The sequence below is a fragment of the Panicum virgatum genome, chromosome 1N, assembly GCF_016808335.1.
Source record: "Panicum virgatum strain AP13 chromosome 1N, P.virgatum_v5, whole genome shotgun sequence".
NCBI classification, from domain to species: Eukaryota; Viridiplantae; Streptophyta; class Magnoliopsida; order Poales; family Poaceae; genus Panicum; species Panicum virgatum.
Window position 1 is genome coordinate 7,475,108 of NC_053145.1, and position 13,969 is coordinate 7,489,076.

The 13,969-nt window shown below is 45.7% G+C and overlaps 1 protein-coding gene across 1 annotated transcript; it reads right to left on the reverse strand.

Annotated features, from left to right (window-relative positions):
• Nucleotides 1-5,816: 5,816 nt before the first annotated feature.
• LOC120653925 lies at nt 5,817-6,766 on the reverse strand. Its single transcript, XM_039931591.1, has one exon. It carries the CDS (start codon nt 6,682-6,684, stop codon nt 6,085-6,087), a length of 600 nt encoding a protein of 199 aa, XP_039787525.1. The 5' UTR covers nt 6,685-6,766; the 3' UTR covers nt 5,817-6,084.
• Between the last annotated feature and the right edge of the window lie 7,203 nt (nt 6,767-13,969).

The window sequence follows — 13,969 nt, forward strand, 5'->3', positions numbered from 1 at the left end:
ACGACGGAGATGAGGGGAGAAAAACAACGGTAGTCAAGTTTTTTTTTTCCATTTCAACCCTAAATTCTTGTTCAATTCGGCAGATGCACCTGCAGTGCTTGGTGAGTCGATTCCTTGCCAATGTTTTCAAATCCTATTACCAGAGCTATTAGTCTACTGTTAGTATACTGATAAGATGATTAGTCACGGTCGGTCAGCTCGATTAGTCGAGGTCAGTGGGTTCTAGTTGTAGTCTACTCGTCCTGTATATTTCAGGACCAATACTATATATATATATATATATATATATATATATATATATATATATATATATATATATATATATATAAAAGACCCATATATACTATATAGTATGTTGTTTAAAGCAAATATCAAGATAATAATGTTGATGGTTAGATACTTGGATGGTCACTAACTTTGTAATTTGTGATTTAGACTAAAAGAGCATTAGACTAGAGCTAAAACAACAGTAAGATGATAGAGGAGATACGCTGAACGTTAGGAAAACATTGCTGCAGAATCCAAATTCCAAAGTATCCAAACACAAGAAATCCAGGTTGGCAAGTTGTTGCTGCTATTATATAGTATATACTAGCACATTCCTAGGGCATAATCGGCACATTCCTAGGGCACAAGAAATCCACTATATATTAATATATTATAATAATATACTAGCTATTATATATGTGCAAACTCGAAATATAAAATGATGTTCCTTTATTTGTGCAAAATTGCACATTCCTAGGGCTACGAGTAGAAGATTCATGTCGTGTTTGGTTTGGGCTGAAAAAATTTCGCAATTTTTTTTACACCTTTGACCACTAATTTAGAGTATTAAATAAAGTATAATTACAAAACCACCTGCAGACCCCACGTGTAAATCGCGAGACAAATCTAATGAGGCATTTGACCGTGTGATTAGTGAATGATTACTATATTACTGTAGCAAATCATCAATTAATTACTGTCATTAGATTCGTCGCGAAAAGTTACACTCATCCCTAAAAAAATTTTACAAATAGATTTTATTTAGTACTTCATGCAAAATTTCGTTTTTTTGTGTAAAGTTGATGGGACTCTTAACAAAACACGGCCACAGCTAGAGTCCAGGAGAGGAAGCTATGGTGTGGGCAGTGACGCAACAAATGTCGCTGTCCAAATATTCGCCACATGCATGATTCCGCTGTGCGTCCGGCCGGCCGCTTTCCTCACCGTTTCCCCGCCGGGGATGCGACCGCGCGGCATCAGCGCATACGCACGGTTGCCTTGCATCCAAGGCGACGGCGACGGCCACCACTGCACTCCACGGACTTTTCAGCGCGCGTTACCTGCCCGCCGGGGTAATCGGCCGGAGGCGCCGTCGACGTCGAGCGCCGCCATCGATCCCCAGGACTCGATCAGCGCTCAGGAGTATGCATGTTGCTTCTTGCCTGCAGCTACCCCTACACTACTACAGAACAGATCTTTGTTCCAGGTCTTTTATTCCGGCTGCTTTTGGGTCCGGGACAATAGGTGGCTTTAGTCCCAGGTCTAACGGCTAGCGGGGCCAGCGGGGGACAGGCGGAACAAAAAGGAGATCTTTTATCCCGGTTAGTGGCTCCAACCGGGACAAAAGGCCCGTGCAGCCTTTTGTCCCGGTTAGAGCCACCAACCGGGATAAAATGTGGCCCCTTTATCCCCTTCCCTCTCCCTGCCCGAGCCATTCAGCTCACTTGTTCTTACTGTTCTTGGTTAGGGAGAGGGGAGTTCTTGCTCATTTCTTCACCACATTTGTGAAGATCTTTGATTCTCCCGTTCATCCATCGGCGCTAAAGGTTTGGGGTTTGTTTTTCTATTCTTCCATTGCTTGTGTAGCTCATTTCATATTTTAGAAATAGAGAAAATGTGTAGCTCATTTCTTGGACATTTAGATTGCATATATAGGTGTGATTTTCTTTTAGATTTAGATGAGTATGTGGATAGTAGAAATTTTTAGAATGAGTGTAGACACTTCATGTGATTTACTTGTATATATGACCATATTGTGGATAGTTGATTTTTGTATTAATGAATAAATTAATGAAATAAGTATATTAGAATTTTTTGTATTATGAATGGATTATTTTGACACTCTAGTGATGTATTCGTTCATGCTCACACTGAAATCATCTAGAAGCTTAAAAAATCTTTATTTCGAAACAAGTATACGTCGTTAATCTCCATTCAACGGTGATGGCACTACATTTCGGGGATACACGATGCGTTATAAAGACGTCACCAATGGGCTGGTCGCAACACCAGCACTTGCGGTTAATACGAACACAGAATTTGGCACAGTCAGCGTGGTTGTTGTTGCACTGAGAGCATATCAACGAGCATGTTGTTTGTGCCATGTGCTGTGTTCCTATCAACCGTAAATGTTGGTGTTGCAACTGGCCTATTGGTGACGTACTTGTACAGCACCGTGTCCCCCCGAAAGGCAGTGTCATCACCGCAGGGTCAAGGTTACCGACATATACATTTTCTGAAATAATTTTTTTTCTTCTAGAGGGTTTCTGCATATTGAAAAGAGTGTTCTCCTAGAACTGAAGGGTGTCAAAATAATTTGGAGTTATAAAGATTTCTTACAATTAATTAGAGATTTCATCTTTTTTATATGTTTTCATTGTTATTTGCAAGAGTAATTAATCTGATCATTGTAATTGTAATAGTAAATAATATTTATATTGTAATTGTAAGAATTTATAATTTTGTGAAAAATAAAAGTGTTTTCTAGTAAAATATGGCTTCAGCAGCTGGAGGGAGTGGCGCCGGTGGGGGTGATCGTTGTCCTTCTGGAGAGAAGGGCACAACTCCAGTAGGTCGTCGGTGCAAGAAACCTAGTGCTTTTCATAGGGCAGCGCTCCGTTATTTAGAAAAAGAATATAGAGAATGTGTGGCAAGGGACGAGGAACCTCCGTTTGATCTTGATGATTTGTTGCGGCGTTACGGTTCGTCACCACCAAACTCGGAGGTTTTAGCTCCGCCATCTTCTTCTGCGCCAGCAAGAAATCCGTCAGAGCATTCTGCTTTCCCACGCAAAGACAGTTGAAAATCTATGTGTTGTTGTGCGAATTTTTAAGTTGCATGTTGAGTACTCCTTTGTTAAGTTCTGTAATGGAATAAGTACTTCTTTTAATTAATCATGATGCATGATGGATATTGTAGATCTTTTAATTATTCATGTTATGTTACATTTAGTTTAATTTAGGTTTGATATATTTTATTTATTCGATACATGTAAAGAGTTCAAATCGATTTCTTTAAAATACAGATGGACCGGCAATGGATGTACAATGCTGACCGACGTTCGAACGAATTCATTGAAGGTCTGCATTATTTTTTGTCTGTGGCTGAGGCAAACAAGCAGAATGGTTTTATGTGCTGCTCGTGTGTTCATTGCAACAACAATAAGGATTACTCATCTTCAAGAATCCTACATAGCCGCATTTTCGTAAATGGTTTTATGGAGAAGTATGTTTGTTGGACGAAGCACGGAGAACAGGGGGTTACCATGGAAGACAATGAAGAAGAAGATTTTGACGACCATTTTCCCGGGAATGCTGGATTCGGTGCATTCGATGACGATATTCCCATGGAAGAGCCCGAAGTAGATGTAGCAGAAGATGATCCAGCGAATCCTAGCAAGATACTACACTAAGAAGGTAAAGACACACAAGTTGCAATATGAAATGTGGAAGCTTAAAGAGAGGGATGAGAGGAAGCGAATTCTCGACACGAAGATTTATCCCGTGGTTCGAATTGCCACAAAGGCGCCCCTACGTCCACGTTATTGAAGCACTCACGAAGAGTATCGCTTCCCAGCAATCAAGTCTCTTCTGTGAACACAATCACAGTCACCTTGATCCCGATCTTCACTAAGAGAGATTGCCCACGAAGGAGGGGTCTCCGTCCCCCGCACAATGTCGTCGACGCCGCTCCACACCAAGCCGGAGGGTCGTTGACTTGCCGGCGAGCCACCAGTTGCTCCAAGGGGCCGGCGCACCGTAATACAAGTGTGGTTCACTCTAGAACCAGCCACAAGGATCTCAACCTTGCTTGTTCACTCACTCAAGAGCTAATCTAGCACTCAAACTTTACAAAGCTAGTGCTAAAATCTAAGGATATGATCAATGAGCTCTTATATGACTTGGAGGTGTTCTTGGGTGTGTATGAGATGTCTTGGGACTCCAGCAAACTTCAAATGGCCGGGGTGAGGCATATATATAGGCCACCAAATCTTGTAGTCGTTGCTCCAATGGTCAGCAGAAAACAGCATACCATCGGATGAATCGATGCCTCTGTATGGGGCGGCGTCGGTTCATCCGGTCACTCTCAGACCTGAAGTAGCCGTTGAGATACCATCGGATGAATCGATGCCTCTGTATGGCTGAAGACTTGGCTCCTGCGTGCTTGATATCGTCTCTGGAGCATAGTATATCCAATGCACCGATGCCTAGCTTGACGCCGTCAGTTCAACCGGTGACTTGGCTATTTTGACTTGGTCTTCGCTTGATCTCCATTTAGTGATCAAATTTGCACCGATGCCAGGACGTCGGAACTTCCGACAACCATCGGATGCACCGATGCTACATGCATCGGTTCTTCCGGTGCTCCTGTTTTCTGCAGAACTCATCCAATTCAACGTTTCTTTGAGTTCTTTCTTCGTGTATTGCTTTGTATTGCCTTTTTACTTCATCGCTGGGATCTAGAAATGTTCACTTAATAAAACCATTAATCCCATTGATTGCGTTGTCATACGATCACCAAAATCACTTGAAATGGCATAAATGGTGCCATGTTCGTTACAGTTTCACTTTTTTTTATATATATTCAGAGAGATTGCTTAGGGTGCAGAGATCGAGAGGTAGAAGATGTGGGTGGCTCGCGTGGGCTGACTATCAGTAAGGTAGTAGTTACTTACGCCCTCGCATGTGTCTGGCCAGATGAAGCCTTTCTCCCATCAGTACATTTCTACTTGACTTGCCAGTGAGTCGTCCATGGATGAAGTTGTTGAACATGCATTCCATGCACACGAAAGCGTCAAAGAAGCATACATCTGAGTGTCGATCCGGGGACACAATTTACTGCCGATGCCTGATTACTGAAAATAACTGACTTCCATCCTTGACCATGGAAGTTTCGTCTCTGCTTCTCATGCATGTTCATGTTGACGTTTCTGCACTCATTTCTTGCTCGGACCTTGGGAAAAAAGCAAGTAGGAGTAGGATTGGACACGCATGACGTTTCTGCACTCATTTCTCCATCCTTGACCACATGCATGCGAGGTAGGATCGGACACGCATGACGTACGGCATGATCGACAGAGACGACTGACGATGAGATGTGTGTGTGTGCGCGCGCGCGCGTTTGTGTCTTCTCTGATCCGGCACAGTGGATTAGTGGACCTACCACCATGAAACTGCAATGTTGAAGAGCTAGCTTGATCTCTGTTCCATTGACTTTTCTAGAAAATTTGTTTTTCAAAGTAGATTGGGCGTGTGTGATGTTTCTTGGATTGGACAAAAGAGCTGATGAACTTTTAATTTATCACTGCTATGTTTGATTAATATATAAGCTAGATGATATATAATACAATTTACCGTGAGAAAATGACATGTTCTGTCCTTTGCTTCTTTAGTTGGTCGATCAAACCATCGATCTTTTCTATAATAGTAACTTCTAAGACAGAAAAATTCCTCATACATGCATGGGAGTAGAGTGTCAAAAGTCGGAAACACAGAAGTACACCAGAATGAATATCCAAACGAACCATTGTTCTTGGATTCTTGTAATTCTGCAACTAATGGTTTTTTTGGATTATTGTAATTTTGCAACTACTGGATTATTCAATTTTTTCTTTCATATCTCAAGAGCCCTCCTTTTTCCTAAATCTATACTGAACCATTATAAGCTTGTAGCTTACAAAATGGTTTCCAAAAAGAAAAAAAAACAAACGAAGAAACTACAGCGCGCTTACTCTCGAATGATGCTCAGCGCTTAAAAAATTTCTCTTCTCCTCTTAATGACACGTTCCTTGGGCACGGTCGCGAAAAAACAGCGCGCTTACTCTCGAATGATGCTCAGCGCGCGCTTCAGCCGCGACCGCTCAACCGCTGCGGCGAGCTTCTCATCGCCCTTCTTCGCCGGGCTCATCAGGGACGCCCCGGCCTGCCCTAACGTCAGCTCGTTGAGCGTCTCGTTAAACAAGTCAACGTCGTTCTCGGCGTACTCTTGCACCGGCATGACGTGCAGCGCCTTCTTGCTCGTGCCGCCGCGCCGCTGCTGTGGCTTGCCGGACGACGCGAGCGCCGCGCTCGCACGCACGGCCAGCGCGGCCATGTCGGCGGCCGACAGCGGCCGGCCGAGCAAGTCCGCGGGGAGCACGAAGTACACCTGCCCTGGCCGGAGCAGGTCGCCGGGGGCCAGCGCCGGCGGGTGCTCGTTGAAGTAGAGCGCGTCGGCGTTGCACACGAAGGACGACGCCACGGGCGTCTGGCCGTCAAGGCCAAGCACGTCGGAGACGGCGGCGAGGGGGGACGACGGCGCTGGAAGCTCCTTCAGTGAGCCGTCGGCGGCGATGACCCTGGCTGGCGCTGGCGAGTCCGGCTGGTGCACCTGCCGGGAGACGCTGCCTCGGTGGAAGCAGGAAAGCCTCTGACCCATATGGAATAATTAATCTTGTGTGCAAGTGATGAGAATTTTGTGGCTACTGAAATTTGGATGTGTTGGTTGAAGCATTGGTACGGTGCCGTATATATAGAGGATTAAGGGGAGGATGGAGAACTGGATGGAGACAAGTTGATTTTTCATTTCAATCCCTTTTTGTTGTTGAATTATAGAAGTGTACATGTAGCACTTGATTGCCTTAATTTGCTGTTGGGGCAAATCAGTTGATTTTTCCGTAGCTTGGATAAAGGCTGTTTGTGTGATGAACCCACACATAGCGCATGTACATATGAAACACTATTGTGTAAGTATATGTTTTTCCTCCTCTAGATTGTATGCCATTTTTAGACCTAAAATGACTGTATTTTAAACATTACTTTGTTTTGATCTTTGATTCAAATTTAAGGTTAATTAAATAATGGAAGAGATAAAAATGATACGAAGCTGAATATATATCAATGAGACAAGTTATTCTTACATTTGCTCAGCACCCGATAAAACAATACACAAATAATCTTTAGCAAATGCAATGATCACAAAAGAATTTGTCCTGTCATCGAGAAACAAACTCAAGAAGCAAAATATATAGTTTTTTTTGACGGTCAACCGGGGGGGGGGGGGCGAGGTTCCCCACCTGGATTTTCATTAATTCGTGGCTCTTAAGTAGCCAAGGATACAGAGGTTTGGGGGGTTACAAGGGAGATTGCCTTTTTGTGGTGTATTACATTGGGCACAAGACGCTGCCTCTCCCCCATCAGCCCTGGTTTTGCTACTCTCCCCCAACCTCGCTATGATCATCGATGATGGCGTATGTATGTGTCAGTTCCTTTCTGAAGGCATCGATGCAAAGCACGTCTGCATTTCGACATGGTGGGCTCCCTGGCTGCCCCCCCTTTTTTGTGGCTTCTTGCTCCTTGTTGCCCCTCCCTGATGACTCTACACAAGTTATCGCCAGCAAACTACGCCGCAAGTGTCCCTGCTTTGCCATTCTCCATGATCCTTGGTTGCCTGTCTCATCAAATGCCGGTAACGAGACCATGATCCCCTCTCTTGGATCTCCTCGCGCCTCTTTTGCCGGCCTTCCCTCCACTATCCTCCCCGTGGACGGCGTTGGATGGTGGTACGTGGGCCCGGATGTGCCGTAGGATGTCACCACTGTTGGTGCCAGAATATCAAATGCCGGCCCGGATGTACCGGAGGATGTCACCATTACTTGATGGTGCCAGAATATCAAATGCCGGGTGGTTCCCACCGCTGCTGCCATTCCCCTCTCATAGATGGGTAATGGGCGTTGGCGGGTGTCAATTGGGGCCTGGATGTGCTTTTTAAAGACATGTAATCACGACTGTCGTCTGTCAGTTGACTCGAAGCTTCACAGTCGCCGTGGGAGTGGAGGTCGCCGGAGCTCAGCCGCTGGTGGTGGCGTTGTCTGGTGTACAACTACATGCTTGTCATGGGAGTTCTTGTTTCCTCTGTGTTTTCAGTTTTCGTCAGGCAGCGTGATGTGTGCGCAAAGCTAAGCCTGAAAACATGTATTTGTACTATCAGGCTTTAAGAGCCACATGATCAATGAAAATCAGGTGGGGATTCTCTCCCCCCGTTGACCGATCAAAAAAAAAAACATTGGGCACAAGACACTACACCAGGAAGATACAATATCAGCGTCGGAGGTCGGTAGTCTCCAGGCCCAGAGGCGACTATCTTCGCTGCAGTTGTTTCTGAGCTGTTGTAGTGACGGCGGCGCTTTGTCGAATATGACGCGGTTCCTGTGCTTCCATATGTTCCAACAACACAAAGCAATGAACACCGGGAAGTGGCGTGCAGGGACGTTCTCTGGGCGACGAAGCTCTGGCAGCTGTTGGATGTGGCTTGGGGGATGCACCATCCCGACTGATCTCCCTAGGTAGTCTGCGATCGGGCAGTGAAAGATGAGGTGTTCTGCTGTCTCTACCACGGCGTGGCACAACTCACAGGTGGCATCGGAGATGATGTTCTTCTTGAGGAGGTTACTGCGGGTCTGCACTCTGTCCTGGACCAGTAGCCACATGAAGAACTTAACTCGTGGGGGGAGGGGGGCACGGTTATCCCACACAAAAGCTTGCAAATGCCTTCTGCGGAGTGCTGGCGGCCACAAGGGCTTTGTAGAGCAGGGATGTGCATAGCCGGCCGTCAGCGTCTTGGAAGATGCAGTTGCGTTTGTCATCACCATCAGTCAATTGCACTTCTTGCAGCAACATCAGTAGGTGGGTGCGTTCAGTTTCTGCAGTCCTTGTTCTGCGCGGACGGAGGTGGTGATCAAGGCCGTCGCGCAGAACGTCGGAGACGGCAGCGTCTTGTGTGATGGCGTGGCTGTAAAGGGCCGGGAACATCTCCGAGAGGGGGTTCTCCTGGACCCAGCAATCGTCCCAGAACGAGGTTGAATTCCCGCTGTGCACTTCCACTGTGGTGATTGCTCGGTACACACGCAGCAGCTTCTGCAGCGACGTCCAGTGTGCCCCCCACAGGCCTCGTTCTGCAGCTGCCGAGCCCAGCGCGCCCAGGACGAGGCCCCAGGGTGATGCAGCCGGTGTATTAGCTTTAGAATTAGGCATTGGTTTTGCAGTGTCAGATTCTTCAGACCAAGGCCACCGTTTTCCTTGGGCAAACACACCGAGTCCCAGGCTACCAAACATTGAGCCCCGCTGGTTTTATCTCCTCCTGCCCAGACAAATGCTCGTCGGTGATGTTCTAGCGCCTCAATTGTCCCTTTCGGCAGCTCGACTGCACCCATTGCATATATGAGGAGGTTGCCTAAGACTGCGTCCGCGTGAACAGCGCGGCCCATGGTGTTGAGCAGAGCAGCTGTCCAACCGGCCAAGAACCTGTCTGCCTTGGCGATCATCGGCACAAAGGTGTTAATCTTCAGCTTTTCGTGCGACAGCGGGAGTCCCAGGTAGGATTGGGGAAACTGTGCCTCGCGACATTCCAGGATGCTCAGGCATTGTTCAAGGACCTCTGGCACGACATTCATGGGCACCACCGTGCTCTTGTGGAAGTTGATCTTCAAGCCGGTGGCGGCAGCAAATGAGTCCAGAATGTGTTTCAGATGTTGCACCGCATGGATGTCAGCCCTGACCAGGATGAGAATATCATCCGCATACTGTAGGACCGGGCAAGTCGCACCAACGGTCACCGCGGCCGGCGTCTTGGGGACGAGCACGCCATAGGATCGGTTGACCCTTTCCAGCTGGACGTCCAGGTTGCTCCGTATGCCACGCTGCTTTGTAGAAGCTAGGCCCGAACCGCGGCGTGCGCCTCATGATACAGGTTGCTCCGTTCACTGGCTCCAGTACTAACCCCAATCAGTTTTAATTTGATTCTGTTTGCTCCGCATCTTTCTGTGAAATGACACATTCCTTGGGCTACTATCGAGTAGAAAGCAGGATCATCTATCCCTGTCTGAAAGAGGAAGCACCATGACAGAAACCTTTTTCCGCTGAACTGTGCACCCGTCCTGACTCTACGCGTGGAGTAGTCAACCACCGAAGACTTCCCTGCAGGGTCCACCTGCCAGTGGCGACACTACTGGGCGCTCTTCCCTGCGGGCCCTTTGCCTTTCGCTAGCATCAGCGCGGACACCTCATGATACAGGTTGGTCGGAGAACTAACCTGGCAGCCAATACATGTACTTATCTCATTACCCTTTGCAAATCCATGGGTTAAAGCCTCATGTGCAAGCATAATCCATCAAGTTAATTACAAGTAGTAGATACATCAAGGACGCCGCCGCGGGAGCACACGGACACAAGGTCACACTGAGAAGCATCAAGCATGTACCCTTTGCAAATCCATGGGTTAAAGCCTCATGTGCAAGCATAATCCATCAGGTTAGTTATATATATATGCCAGACGAGCTAGAGAGAGATTGCAATTCATTTTATGTAATGCCTTACCTTCTTTTCTCTTTATTCCCGGCTCAACTTCTAATCTGCGTTGTGCCTCGGTGCAGCCTTAGCTTATTTTCTATCTAATATTAATCATCCACTATAGATTTGACACAAACAATATATACTCGCACCAAAATTAAATATCAAGAAATAAAACAACATAATGCTAGCAGAATCAAGATGTCAAACTTAACAAAGCCAAACATATTCAGGCAAACAATTTAAACATGTGTACATGTTCCCAATTTCATCATCATTTTATTTCATGCATGCATGTCTGGTCCATGGCTCTAGTGTGCAAGGCCTACTTCTATCGAGACCTCCCCTTGCTGGACGACAAGTGGCCCTGCTTAATTCTTCCGGGGTAACGAACTTGTAGTTTGGTGCTGGTCTCACCCTTCTACCTAGACTGGTGTCCTCTAGCATTAACATGCCTGCCAGACCCTGATGAGGTTCCAAGCTTCCGAAACTTGGTTGGATTATTGAACGAGTCATCATCATCATCATCATCATCTGATTCTAATTCGAACTCTGATTCTTCCCCGGAGCTGTCGCTTCTTGGGTCAACAGCAAATGATATGCTGAAATCAAGCAGGTCCTCTATTCCTTTAGCCTAGCAATAAAAAAAAGAAATTAAAACCAAAGAAAGCAGCAACAGCAATCATATGCATGTCATGTATAGCATCATATATATACTCAGATAGTACTCGGATAGTACTCAGAAGTTTCAAAAGAAGGATACGGTGTACCAAGAAAAGGTGCCAAGTTATTAACTTGTAATATTTCATATGCAGTCAGCGCTATGTTAATAACTAGTAAAATTCAGTGGAGTGTGGTAAAATATGCTTAGAGAGAGGGATCCAGTCATTACCTAATGTTGCAGTTCTCTAAAATGTTACACACTAAAAAATGTATCAGGTGGCCTGCTGGGTAATTTCCTCGACGTGAAATTTAAGGATTAACAGACATGCATGAGAGGTTGTTCTAGAATCTCATACTTGCTCATCTATTTTTCTTTGGGTACGGGGGCAGGGAGGGAGCAGGGGCCAAGCAAGTGTTGTCCCACTCAACAAAGAAAAAAAAAATCCCGGCCCTGCTGCCCCTAGAACCCTATCTCACTTGTCCTTGTATAATTGTACTAGAACCCGGTCTCACTTATCCTTGTTCTCGTATAATTGAACTACAGTTCCTACTCAAGAAATATGCTCATTGAGTAGGAGAGGACCATATATATATGAGGAAAACTGGATTGAGCTTGATCTAATAACAGCTTCGAAATGACATAGGAATAATATAAGAATGCACTCAAATATCTAATTAGAAAGCACTTATATTTTAAAATATTCCTGGATCTCTATCTAGCTTGCATGTAACAGCGCAGGTCACAGATATCCAACAGTAAAGTTTGTGAATTTTCAACTTAAGGAAAGTGTTCTGCATAAGTTATGATGTGAATTTACCCAACAGTGTTCACAAAAAATAAACCCTTTGTAGTATTTTCAATGTACAAAGACAAGCAACAATTTTAAAAGGAAAATACTCAGAGACATTAAAGAAGCAAAAGTTATATTTAAGCCCCAATAAAATATTGGACCTAGAATTATGATAGGAGTGTGTGTAGAAGTCCTTTTGCTCTGATCCTTTTTGCTTTACTTCCATTTTCTTGATGCTATCAACTGGATCTACTCATATTAATCAACATTCATTTTTCTTCTCTTCACAAAAAGTGTTTGGAGTGTTTCTATGTTTAGAAGGAGTTTGTCAAAAACATGTTTGGAGAAGTTTTTGAAAGATTTTTCTTGTGGAGAATTCATTTGAAGAAGTTCTCCAAAACATAAAGTAACTTTTCAGTAGAAATTTCTAATGAAAAATCTCCCTAGAAAAGTTTTCTTTGGAAAGTTCTCATAAAAAGGTATCATAAAGCTTTCTAAAAGTTGTACTGACAAGTTTAGGGATCTTTTTTTTTGGAAAGATGGCAAAAGTTTTGCCACTAGTATTATAAAAGCAAGAAAACAAAAACAAGTGGCGTCCCATTCTTTTAGCAAAACCAGACCCAAACACCGGGGGGGGGGGGGTACCACACTTCCCCCAAACAACTTCGGCACGATGACCGACCCAACTAACTACTCCATTTTCAATTAATGAAAAGGAGGCCTAAATCAGTAGTAGTTGCCGAGCTTGTTGCATAGTGCACACAAGCAGCTTCGATTTCCTACTGAGGTCATTGGCTTGCTCCAGGTATGTAGGTGCTTAGGATGCCATATCGCCACATGAAGACCTCAGGACCACACTGCATGCACCGCAAGGGGGATTCTCCCAATACAATGCCTCCAAGGAGAACGTTGACATTCAATCATATCGGCATCATGTGACTGCAGCCCATGCTGTGTTGCGGAGAAGTCCATCATGCCATGAGCTGGGTATCGGAGGATGCCGTGACAATGCCTCCAGGAAGCTGGGAAGTGGCGTGCCGCTATCATTGAAGAGCAGTTTGCCTCCACTCCCCACCCCAATCAAAACTAGAAGCTGTCACCACCATCTCTGTTGACCTGCATCCAAGCTATCACCAAGCCATCGAAAAATTCCCTTGGTTGAATATGTGGGAGTAGCTAGAGAGATCCATTAAAGGGAGGAGTGAAGGACCATCTCGGAGGCCAGAAGGTGAGTTCTTGTGAGAGTGAACCAACAATAGGTACCTGTCCTAGGACCAATGTTGCTGCCACCACAGCAATAGTCATGGCCTCCGAACACAATTCGGCAGTCGTAGGGCTCATGCTTGTGCATCCTTGTCCACTAGGGGCACTAGATGAGGCCATGACGCAACCAGCTCTGAGCCACTTTGAGATAGCCAAGATAGCCCAACCTGCTCCACGCACGAACCAAGGCAGTGAAACCAGGGGAGGGGGTGGGCCTCATGCATTTGGCACATGCTCATCTATGCACAGATGCACAATAGCAACAGTAGACACCCACTGTTGCAATGCTGCATCAATAGATGTGTCCTCCACCGCTCGATCTGGGGGAAACCGTAACTAGGAAGCAGATCCAACCATTGATAACATCGATATATCGTCCAAGCCTGGGGAACGAGGGAGGGGAGGGGGCATGGAGGAGGGTATGGGAAGAAGAAAGGGAGAAAAGGAGGTTGGGAGATGCAAACAACCGTTGTTTGAGCATTCACTAGTGGTCGTCATTATTGCTATCACCTATTGGAAGTGTGGCGCGGTGGATGCTTGTGAGGTCGGGTGGGGTGGTCTAGGAGATAGAGGCTGTGTCACCCCATGTCATCTCATGGAGATGACGCGCGGAAAGAGGCTAGCTCAATATGGTTGTCGGGCTTGATCGGAAAAGTTGTG

Bases quoted from the DNA above. Each gene is read 5' to 3' on its own strand.
- LOC120653925 (XM_039931591.1), bottom strand. From the start codon at position 6,684: ATGGGTCAGAGGCTTTCCTGCTTCCACCGAGGCAGCGTCTCCCGGCAG.